The sequence below is a fragment of the Cibotium barometz genome, chromosome 20, assembly GCF_041138505.1.
Source record: "Cibotium barometz isolate CiBa-2024 chromosome 20, ASM4113850v1, whole genome shotgun sequence".
NCBI lineage: Eukaryota > Viridiplantae > Streptophyta > Polypodiopsida > Cyatheales > Cibotiaceae > Cibotium > Cibotium barometz.
The window spans coordinates 52401343-52413280 of record NC_141065.1 but is presented as its reverse complement, the minus strand read 5'-3'; the positions used below and the strand labels follow the sequence as shown (position 1 = coordinate 52413280).

The following is an 11938-nucleotide window of genomic DNA, read 5'->3' as shown; positions in this document are numbered from 1 at the left end:
ATCTCTCCGACTCAAGGCCAGATGGTACTCCAACCTGAGGAAATCCTTGACATTCAGGAGAAGATTCTCAGGAGAAGAGTCCTCAGAAAGTTTTTAGTAAAGTGGAAGTTCTTCCCTCTAGAAGACGCCACCTTGGAGAAAGAAAAAGCGTTGGCGAAAGATTACCCCCACTTTGCGAGATGAGGACATCTCGCGTTTTTCAAGTGGGAGAGGATGTAAGATTCCTCCTCAGTTGAATAATGAATAGGCTCTACTTCATTACCCTATAATCATTCCATGTTTCTGAATACAACAAAATATTATTTTTCCTTGTTTTGCCTAGTGAGATAAAAATTTCTAGAGAGTGGTAAATCAATATTGAGATATTTTCAGATATATAAATTCTACAAATATCAAAAATATGTTTCCTTGAAATAGAAAATCAAAATAAATTTTTCAAGGTGAAATTGGAATTAATTTAAAAAAATTAAGAAGACCTTAGCCTAAGGGTCAAGATTTTTTGAAAATTTTGGATTATGGTGCAATTAAGGTTCCTATGGACCAATAAGATTAATCCAAGTGTTGGGATGAGATAAATCCAATGAATAAAATAAAATACCCAAAAATGAGTAAATACCCACATAAGATGAAGAGTTGATTGAGTAGAAGATTTATTAGTTAAAAATTATGAAATATTACTAAAAAAAATGAGATATTTGAGAGTAATCATTCATTTTTGACACCTTGGTAAGGAAAAGGGGGACCTTCAAGGAGGTGCCTATTTCACATGTGTGGAGGACTTTTAAACTAAAAAATAATAGGATATTTTTATCTCTCCTCTCTCCTGGATCAAACCAAATAAAAAAGGGAGCCAAACTAGTCCAAATCTTGTCCAAATTCAGCCAAACTGAAGCTGAAAAATTCTAGAACTTAGTTAAACTCAATTAGTGGCCTCCCTCTCCTATAAATAGACCCTCATTCTTTTATATTCTCATCTGTGAACTAAACTATGTTGGTATTACTCTAAGGTAGGCTTATTTTCTATTATCCTCTAAAAATCCTCTACAAATTGAAGAGATTGGAGCTTCTAAGAGATAAAGTGTGGTTTATGGTCTTTTTTCTCAATCTCTAAATGTTTCTCACTTCTCAACCCCTCTCAAGCTTGAGAATCATTCAATTGAATGGCTCTTTAATGCAATTTGAACTCTCTAATGAAATTTAGTGATAAATCTTATAAATTTTACATTTATGCTTAAATTAAAATATTTTTTAAGCATATCTCTCTCTCTCCCCCAAAGAATGGTCATTCCTATGACCTATTCTATATTCAAATGATGATTCTCAAGAAGCAATTCTTAAATCTAAAAGTAATTCTATGCTTGTCAAATTAGAGGCCAAGAAGTGGCTTTTTAATGCTTTTATGCTACTTAATTTATGAAAAACTTAGGAATCAAGTCCATAATTGGATATTGATCCTAATAATAGTTATTCTATCATATTATATTATTATAACTTTATGCTTTCAAAATTTTTGAAAATTATCAATAACAGCATAGCGGAGCTATGGCAAAATTTTCAAAAATTTAACACATAAATCATTTTCATACATAATATGAAAAGAGGACTTCCTACCTTATTCTAGGATAAATCATCCTAGATTAATTGAATAATTCTCATCATAACCATGAAAATTTTGATTTTTATGTTTATGCATAATTAGTTAATTAGGAAAAAGAGAAATTTTTAATAATTCATTTTTATGAGATAAAAGAGAAATTCCCATGACAATCGAAATCCATGTATTCCAATGAGGAAAGAGAAAATTTTGAAATACCAAAACAATGGATATTTTATTTAAAAAATTAAAGAAGAGTTTTAGTTAAATTTATCTTTTTGCATAGATAAATTTAAATGATGAAAGAGGAATCCCCACCATAATTGGAATTCAACCATTTAAATGAGAAAAATGGAATTTCTAGTGTAAAGGAATTAATTTTCATTGTTTATGCAGATGCTCATTCATTTTAATGTAGCATTATATGGTAGTGATGTGTGTGAACACACTTAGGACCGCTGGGGCACTTTTTCCCTCACTAGGAGGTTTTTTTCCCCCATGTGTTGGATCAATTCTGCTCGATTTCGGGTTTTTGGGCTGTGCAACGACAAAGATTCAATGTGCAGCAGCATCTACAATGTCTTCAACAACATGGACCATGATAGTTCCACCAGTAACACTCTATTCTCTACTTTGTGTTATTTTTCATACACTTTGCAGGTGATTCAATCAGTTGGCAGCCATAGATCATGTTTTTGTAAGATTTAACCCATTAAATTTGCTCAAATGGCATTTTCCCTTCGATTTAAGTGGCTGGATGATTATATTTAGATATTAGATGTGAAAGTTATGGCACTTTTGAAAAGTTGTCCCAAGTACTTTCGCGAGCAAAAGTACTTGGGCTTGCCTTCTTTCACAAGCTATCCCAAGTACTTTCTCTAAAGAAAGTACTTGGGATTGCTTTCTTTGACACCAAGTTATCCTATTTCATGATGCGAATGTAGAGGGGATCTTGCTATCTTAGGGACTCCTCCTTAAGTACTTTCCCTAAGGGGGAAGTAGAGAGGAAAAGGAGGTCGTGGTAATGTAATGGAGAACATAGCCATGCTAGGGACTCCTCCCTAGGTACTTTCTGCAAATAAATAGGGAGGATATGGAGGTCATGTGTGCTCGTAGCGGAGGCCATGCCAATAAATTCTCCTAAACATGTATCCCCAATTATATGCCTAGCCATTCAAATCTTTTAGTTTTCAAGAACAGAAATCACTTGCAAAAGATAATATTTAAAACTCAAGAGGTCATTTTTTATTTTGAATCACCACAATAAACTCTATTAATTAGTGACAATAAAGATAATTATTCCACTTTACTTCAGTTCATGGGCTTTAAAGTGCAATAATTGATATTTCATTTATGCTCATCCATTAACAATCGTATTAGATTATTATTTTTTTGTTATGATTGTCAGGACAATTAAATCCTAGCAAAAATTAGCTTTACTTCAGTGGGCTCCATAAAGTGCAATATTTGTTATGATATTTCATTTATGCTCATTCATTAATGATCACGAATATTTGATATTTTGCTATGATTTTTAGAACAACTAAATTATTTCCTTTGTGAAAATGGAAAATCTCAATGTCAGGGTATATTTTTGGGCATACTTGAAAATGCTAGGAAGTAAAAATCAAAAAGCCATTAAAAAACGTTCTTGGCCACCACCATATGCTTCCACCAGATCCTTTTTGGCCAACAAGACGTTGATTGGGTACATCCAAAATATGGTGAAGCAGCATAACGGTAGGTAGGAAGAGCTTGAGTTAACCCAACCATGCTTTGATTTGGTCATAGTTTAAATCAACACTTTAACTTCAAGGTTGATACTTTCCCTTTGCCATATCTTCTTCTTGTAGACACGTTCCCTTTGTCCTATCTTCTTCAATAGGGTGCCTTCATCTAAGCGCCATCACCATTGCTATCACCATCACCATCATTGCCTTCACGACCATCTCATCCTTTTCCAAGGTAAGCCATATTTTCTCTCCCTCTTCTCTTGTTTGTCTAACAATCCCATGGCTATGGCTTTGAGCTTTGCCATGACCATGGTGTGGAAAAAACACATTGGGAAGCAGTGCGCATTGATACGGACTACTTTTCTATTTGTTTTCCACACCATGGACATGGCCAAGCTCAAAGACATAGCCATGAGGTATCACTTAGAGAGTTAATAAATGAGTTGTTGAATTGACATCATCTTGTAGGCAGCCTAACATCGCCACCATCACCATCGCCATCATCACCTTTACGACAAGTTCCTCCTTATCCAAGGTAAGCCATGATTACTCTACCTCTTCTCGTGTTTGCCTAAAAAGTTTGCTCTCCCTCTTCTCTTGTTTGCCTAACAATCCCATGGCCATGGTGTGGAAATTTTTTTGGGAAGTAGCTCGTGTTGACGCAGGCTTCTTCCCAAAAGTTTTTCCACACCATGGCCATGGACAACAAGCTCAAATCTATGGCCATGGACAACAAGCTCAAATCTATGGCCATGAGATATCATTTAGAGGGTTAATAGATGTGTTTGTCTAAACAATGAGTTGATCTTTGAATTTTGAGATTCATTCAAAATAAGATAGCATGATATAGTGTAGCTTGGGTTTGATGGGACTGTACTATGTTTTTTCAATGAATTTGTTATGCATTCTTGGGTTTGGTCAAGGCACAACACTATGCATTCTCCGATCATGAATAGTATGCTTGGGCCCATAATAAGTTCTCTTGGCCATTGCCATGGCCATGAACATCCCATGGCCATGGCCATGGCCATAGAATGGAAAAATTATTGGGAAGTATCTCGCATTCATTGCCATGGCCATGGCCATAGAACATCCCATGGCCATGGCCATAGAATGGAAAAATTATTGGGAAGTATCTCGCATTCAACACGAGCTGCTTCTCAATGTTTTTTCAATTCCATGGCCATGGCCATGGGATTGTCATGCATGCTCTTACTTAAGGTCAATGAGGGAACACTACGGCATAGCACCAACAATGTGGACGTTCTAGAAAGATTTGGACATAAGTATGAGGTAGGGAATTTTCTTGATATGTTGTGTCCTCGTTCTGAGGTAAAATGGGTAGCTCTGCTTAGTGCATACAAAACCTATGGGGAAGTTGAACTAGGATTAAGATGCTTCAAGAAACTTGTGGAGATAAATCCACAAGTTCCTACATGGTTTGTTATCATGTCAGATATCTATTTGACCACCAGTAAGTGGGACAATGCATACAAGATAGACGAGCTAAGGAAGCATGTGGGTGTGAAGAAACAACTGGCAAATTTCTTTGATAGAGGTTAACAAGAAGGTGCATGAGTTTGTGGTTGGGAATACCCAAAGCAAGGAGCTAAGCTTGGTTGCTTAATTCTTGCAGCTTTCCTATGTGTTTGGCCATGGCCAAGGAATGGAAAAAAATTTGGGAAGCAACCTGCATATCGATGTGAGCTACTTCCCAATTATTTTTCCGTTCCTTGGCCATGGCCAAGCTCATAGCCATGGTTGTGGTAACTTTTGTGCACATCTTAAAGTTTAGTTTTTCCTTCTTGCCCCTTATCCTCAAAGGTGCTTTATCATAAGCTCGAGAAGTGTCCACTGTAGTATCAAAGGTACCCATGCTTAATATCTGCATACGTTGGATCTCTCGACAAGTTAGTACTATTTGGATCTCTCCCCAAGTTTCTTGTGAGTATAATTGCATTGCCCTATATACGATGCCCTCCATATATGTGTAAGCTATCTCTATTTCTTCTCTCTTTGAATGATGTAACATTGCTAAAAATACCATATGTGATCGTATTGATGATGAATGATTTTATTATTTCTTTTCTCTCTCAATGATGCAACATTGCAAAAAATGACATATGTGATCATATTGATAATGAATTATTTGACTAGATGATGCAAATCACCCCAAGAATACTCAAGGCCATAGAAGCTCATAAGGGTGACAACCATGTTTTATTATGATTTGTTATTACATATTAATTCTACTAAGTTCTAATGTAATGGCTTAATATTTATGTTTAATGTTTTGTTCTAGTTTTTTTAGATACAACTGGCGGTACACATGTTCTCCATGCATGATTGTTTGATATGTATGTTATATAAATCAATGGCTTGATATTTGGTTTTGTGCTCATAGAATGAGAGCAAAATTCTAGACTCATTAAAGCGTAAGGGGAAACAAAAACAAATGGCAAGAAGAAAGAGAAATTGAGTTTTGCTCATAGAGCACACCAAAGATATTAAGGAGAAAATTAGTCCTCCTAGCATTGCCGAGATGGATGAGGTTGATAGACATGAAAGTGGGATGGATGAAGCAGGGGAGGAAGAGCAAGTTGATGAGACTCAAATTGCAATGGATTCTTCTCCAAGCTGTTCCCTATGTATCCAACTCTATGAATGAGCCATGTGCCAATGGGTAAGGGAACATCACCATGATTCGTGGTGAGGACATCGTAAGGAGGAAAAAGATTATAAGCTCTACAGTCTGTCCACCTATCCCTTTATGCTACTTGATTCCACATGCCAAAGTCCATGGACTTCGACAATGCTTCTTCTATTAAGTCAGCCTTTTACTATGAGGGTTACATGGAGGAGAAGGGGATTTTTATAGTTTCCTTGAGTACATCACATGGGAAGGAGAGCGTGGTCACTGAAGACATTGAGCAAAGTTGGGATGAGCACTAGAGGGTTGTCAATGTAGAGTTTAAGAATGACATAGCTCAAAGCGATGAGCTGAAAATCCTAGCTGGACACATGTTTTATGTCTGGGAGGGTGACCACAAGACGGTGGCATGGTCATCAATCATCACATAGAACTTCTCTGACACAAAGAGTCATCATGTGAGAATCTTTTGCATAGTCATTGATCCTAGGAAGGTCAGTGAGATTACGTTGTTGATGGGACTTCAAAGAATGAATATGTGAGTCTTATTAGTTTCTTAATATCTTTTGTGTGCTCTAGGTTCAGGTTGATTATCAATTTTTTTTCTTCTCAATTTGTTTTTTTTGTGTAGTCTCTCTGCACATGCTCTTGTCATGCCCTCTCTCAGAGACAAGATTGTCAACACTGTAAACATTTGCATGGCTAACTCTCAAGATTATTTGAGAGAGCTTCTGGATTTGTATGTGAAGACAATAGATGCCATCCATCGGAGAAACAACAAGGGAGTTGAACCATGGTACCCCTTGACACGGGGTTACCTTGGAAAGCTTGTGTATAATTTAGGTTTCCATGTGCATTGTTAGATTGCTAGTATATGGATTATGTTGTGTTTCTTGTTGAGTGTGCTTATTTGGTCAATGTAGGTGCAATATCAAATTTATGCATTGGAGAAGAAGCTTGGTCCTTTCAAAGGTCAAGTTTCCAATGAAGAGTTTGCTAAGTTGGAGAAGAAAGAAAGTGAAAACCTCACTAGAAGTACTAATACATAATAGGCAAGGCATGTTTTTTGGGATTCTTTGGCTTCTATCTTGCAATGGATGCCTTGACAATCATGTCACCTAGATTTCAAGATGCTTTTGCTTTGACAGATCTTGCATGTTTTGGATCCAAAGTTGGGTGATGAATGGAGGAAGGCAATACTCTCTTTAAAATGGAGCGAGGATAGTTTTGTTTTGTTGGAGAAGCTGAATTTGCTAGCTATGTGCAATGTGAGCACGGATGTGAGGTTGCGATGGCTTTTGCTTTTTAAGGCAAACAAGACTATAAAAGCTATGTTTGCTCTTCTCAAGGAGAGCAACCACGAGTATAGAATGTGATCTTCCAACTTCATTGGCTTTGTGGATGGTTTCTTTAAATGATTTATCTTTGAGTATGGGATTGCTGTGTTTTGGTGTGCTATCCCTAGAGAACTTGTTCTCTAGATAAAATCCAAAAATGTTCTCTAGCGATTTTAGCGGACTATGTTTCCATCCCGGAGGGCATTGTGTTGCCATTTGATTACACACTCCAGGATTACTAGGAGGAGGTGAAGATAGAAGCATGGAGATACATGTTCCCATTAGTGAGAATGACTTAGGTTAATTTAAGAGATAAAGAGGGGAAGGCTTTGAAGAAAGTGGATATGGTGCAGATGGCCGCCCAGTATTTGGTGTTCAAGTACATATAATCTAGCCTCTTCCATTGGAGCCAGGCATCTACATCATATATCACTAATATATAATGAACAACTTTCTAAACATACCTTGTTAGCAATCCACTTTATAAATATAATTGCACTAATAAATCATGACCTGATTGTGGGATTGTCTAGGAGCTCCGACTTGAAAGGGTAGTGAGAATTTGCAGTTCAGCAACAAACCATTCTGGGACCGTCGAAAGATGATCTGATTTCATGCGAACTAGATCTGCTGCTGCAGCACTGCATAGCGGATCCAGGGCCGGATACTAGCAAGTGTTGGGTTAAGGAAAGTGGTCCCCCAACAACAACCACTTCTCAGTTCTTAGCTTGTTCATCACATGCTATCATATCACTCTTTTTTTTTGTAACTAACCTTTCCTAATAATAAAATCACTTTTTCTCTCTCTAAAAAAAAGAAGGTACAATGTTCCCAAGTCTAACCTCTAAACGTAAAAGAAGGTACAATGCTCCCAAGTCAAAAAAAAGAAGGTACAATGTTCCCAAGTCACGTAGAAGAAAAATGGGCTCTAGAAAAACTGTGAGATTTTCTAAATTTGAAACGTGAAAATTTTGACCGGGGCGTTTGACAAATTTTTATCACAAAAGAAAAGACTCATGCTACTAATATATGTCGGAGGTGGACCGTTGGGAGTCTTGACAACGCGCATGATGACGTGGATTATGTGATGCTCGTCAAACGTAACGGGCTAGCCGGTAAACACGTGTGAGCAGGCAAGCAAAGGTTGTACGTGGCAGAAAAAGAGTGGCTGGAGCTTTGAACAGACTCAGGAGAGGGCCCCGAGAGGCAAAGGAAATGTATATTTCACTCTTGCCGCTGCATCATTTACTGTCCGTGGCCTCGGTTGACATTGGATCGAGGTCAAACTTTATGATATGGGCATGACGTTGGATCGAGGTCAAACTTTATGATATGGGCACGTGTTGAGAAAATTAGAAATGATAAAAACACGGTAGCAAATGTTTTTGTGAGTTTAAAAGGTGGGGCTACCAAAGCTGGGTTCCCAATGCTCACTCGGCTCTCTCATCCTTATTAGAGAGGAGACTTAGGAAAATCGCCACGCTCCGCGGCCTCCGCCCTGGTCCCTGATTGCTACACACTTGCCGACATTGCAGCGCCTCCCCTCCATATGGGCCTATACTATATAGCAGGCCCTTCCGCTATGGTTGATTTGGCAGATTTTGATCAAAAGTTCACCCCCATGCAGCACGACATCGATAGCCCAAGCTGCGATTCGCTCCCTCTACTAGCAGCTGCAGCAGCTGAAGCCCCTTCTTGCTCGGCTTACCGTGGCGTCAGAAAACGCAGCTGGGGTAAATGGGTTGCTGAAATCAGAGAGCCTCGCAAGCGGTCTCGCATATGGCTCGGCTCTTACTTCTCCGCAGAAGCAGCCGCTAGAGCTTTTGATGTTGCATCTTATTGCTTAAGGGGCCCCTCTGCTAGACTCAATTTGCCCGAGCTTTTTCCCGAGGCTTTGAAGAGCCTCCCCACGCTCTCTCCCAAGTCTGTGCAGAAGATAGCGTTAGCGGCGGGTTCTATGGCAGACTCTAGTGCTCACACCAGTGCCCCTTCTACCTGTTCGTGTAGCATACGTCCATCATTGGCGGATGCATCAACACCATCGAATCAGATGATCATATTAGGTCATGCAAATTCTACTGTAAGAAATGAACCGCATTTACCCTTCATAAGCAGCTCCATGTCCCCGAGCCTAATCAGGAGAAGACGAGGGGATCATTTTACTAGAACCCCTCGTTTATCCATCGCAGCTGCGCGCAATTCAATGGCTGAGATGGATTCTTCTAGCTGCGCATCCAATTCTATTCCTTTTGTGAAGGAATTGACAACGGAGTTACTAGAAAGGCAAGGAAACAGCATCCTCAATACTGGTGACATGCAAGCACCAGCTGACCGTGTGGTCAAATTCGATTGGTGGGAGGGTGCTAAAGCGGAGTTTTCTCCGAAGCCCACAATTGAGCAAATTGCGGACGCCATGCTGATCGTGCCACCGTTTCCACTGCATGCGTTTACTGAGCAGAGATGCGATGATGACGGTGATATGGATGCACTTCGGCTGTCGGATTCTTCATTGTGGCACTATTGATAACAACTGGCCTAAACCCGCCTACGGCAGCGGCAGGTCTGACACACTCTCAAACCAACCTTTGGCGGGTCAATTTTTGAATGGTGTAAAATGTTGTTCACATGTGCTAGTGTCTATGACACATACACATGCACATGCACATGCACATACACATAGGACATGGGTTTGGGCCTCTTAAAAGGGGAAATGTATGAATATAATCATTTTTCCATTTTCATCACATCATGTTATATAGACACAATTGTCATATTAAAATCATCTTATTTTCATCACATCATGTTATATAAGCAACAATTGTTTTTCCCTTTTTATCACACCAAACCCTCTCTATCATCAAACTTTGTTCATACTTTAGTATGTATGCATGTCAAACCCATATGTATGCCTAACCTTCTACGATGAGTCTTAAGGTTTCTTTTTCTCCTGTGGTACATCAACGTATTTGAAAACCTTGAAAAAAATAAACAAAGAAACATATACTATTTTTCTCTTAGTCTCAACCTACTCTTGGAGGTGTCAAGCCTTTACACACACACACACACACTCGTTATTTTCTCAAAATAATAGATAAATTTTTAATTTACTACCTCTCCTGATGGCTTATGACTAAAAACAACAATTTTAATGCTTTCATATTGGGGCTTTGGTCTATTAAGTGTGAAAATACTTTATGGTATAAACTGGTTTTTTTTGGAGTTATCTTTCTGCTCCTCTCTTTCTGGCGTAACATGATACCCGCCTTTGTTTTCTGTGTAACAACCCTATAACTGTGGGGATTGGGTTTGGCTCATAGCTAATCAATGATACTCATCAGGGATTTCACTGACGTAAACGAGAACATGTGAACATGTTAATAACATATGTTAATAACACAAAAAATCTTGTGATCACATGTTATATTCACATAGCTTTTACAAGGGCCTAAAAAAATTATCTTTGTCGGGCATAAAAAATCTTCTTAAGTGGCCAACCTCACTCACTTAGTCTGTGTGTTTCTTGCCTGCCATGACTTTGCTGCTTGCAAATGGAGGGAGACCTTCAAACTAGGTTTTTTTTCCAATTCTTTGGCTAAAGTTACTTTCTACCACAATAAATACTAAATGAATGATTTCATTAAAATCCTATTCTCATGAAATACAATCTGCCCTTCTTTAGGAATACTTAATCTGAAATGATTGATGGACTTGTTATTGTATTGCCTTCTGCTAAGCAAATGCTGGAATCTTCTTTTTGTATACCTCGCTACTACTATATGCCTTTGTGGATGTAGGTACTGATGTTCTTGAATACATAGTTTGTCCATTTGCTACTACATAGCCTTGGACATATTGATGCTTTGAGTATACTTTGCCTTATTCTGCTATATGCAAATTTTTTGATTGCACTCATTTTTTATTGACATATCATGCATAGATTATTTCTGGAGTCCACTATTGGAAGGGGACTCTGCTGATTTCTACAGATGATGCATTTAATCAAACAAAAGTACACTGTAGCCTTTACTATTTGATAAGCTTTCAATAGCCATAGGTACATATGATATATTATTCCATTAAGGTATGAGGTATATTAGATACTCAGATATGCATTGATTTGACTATTATATTGGGCATCCTTGTATATGTTGTTAGCATGCACTGGCTTAGTCTTGACTACCATTAAGGTTACATTAGGACCTAGATATAGAGTTTGCCCTTATGATGATTAACCTGGGACATATTCAGGTGTCTTGTACTGTAAGCTTTGCAATGGTCTTTTATATCTATCCTAGGCTCATATATGTATGGGTTTATGATGTCTCTCATAGGTCTGCACATGTGACCTACCCTCATGAAGGATTCACTTGACCTTCTGTTAGTTTATGAACACTCTACTCTGTTAACGTTTTGGAAGCAGTAAATAATGCTTGACAATGCAATCTGCTTCATATGTCTCATTCTAAAATAGAATATAAAAATATTACTCTTGGAGAATTATTTTCTGAGTGGCATCTTTTGGGGGTTTGAAGTGAACTACTTTGCAAGGCTATCTTTTGGAAGATTCTCTGACATTATCTAGCATCACGAATATGATCTAACAGCCTTACTGTTGTGGATCCCT

The 11938-nt window shown here is 38.2% G+C and overlaps 1 protein-coding gene across 1 annotated transcript; it reads left to right on the top strand.

Annotated features, from left to right (window-relative positions):
- Positions 1-8724: 8724 nt before the first annotated feature.
- Positions 8725-10122, top strand: LOC147628012 (uncharacterized). Its single transcript, XM_086815193.1, has one exon. It carries the CDS (start codon positions 8864-8866, stop codon positions 9836-9838), a length of 975 nt encoding a protein of 324 aa, XP_086671319.1. The 5' UTR covers positions 8725-8863; the 3' UTR covers positions 9839-10122.
- Positions 10123-11938: the final 1816 nt, after the last annotated feature.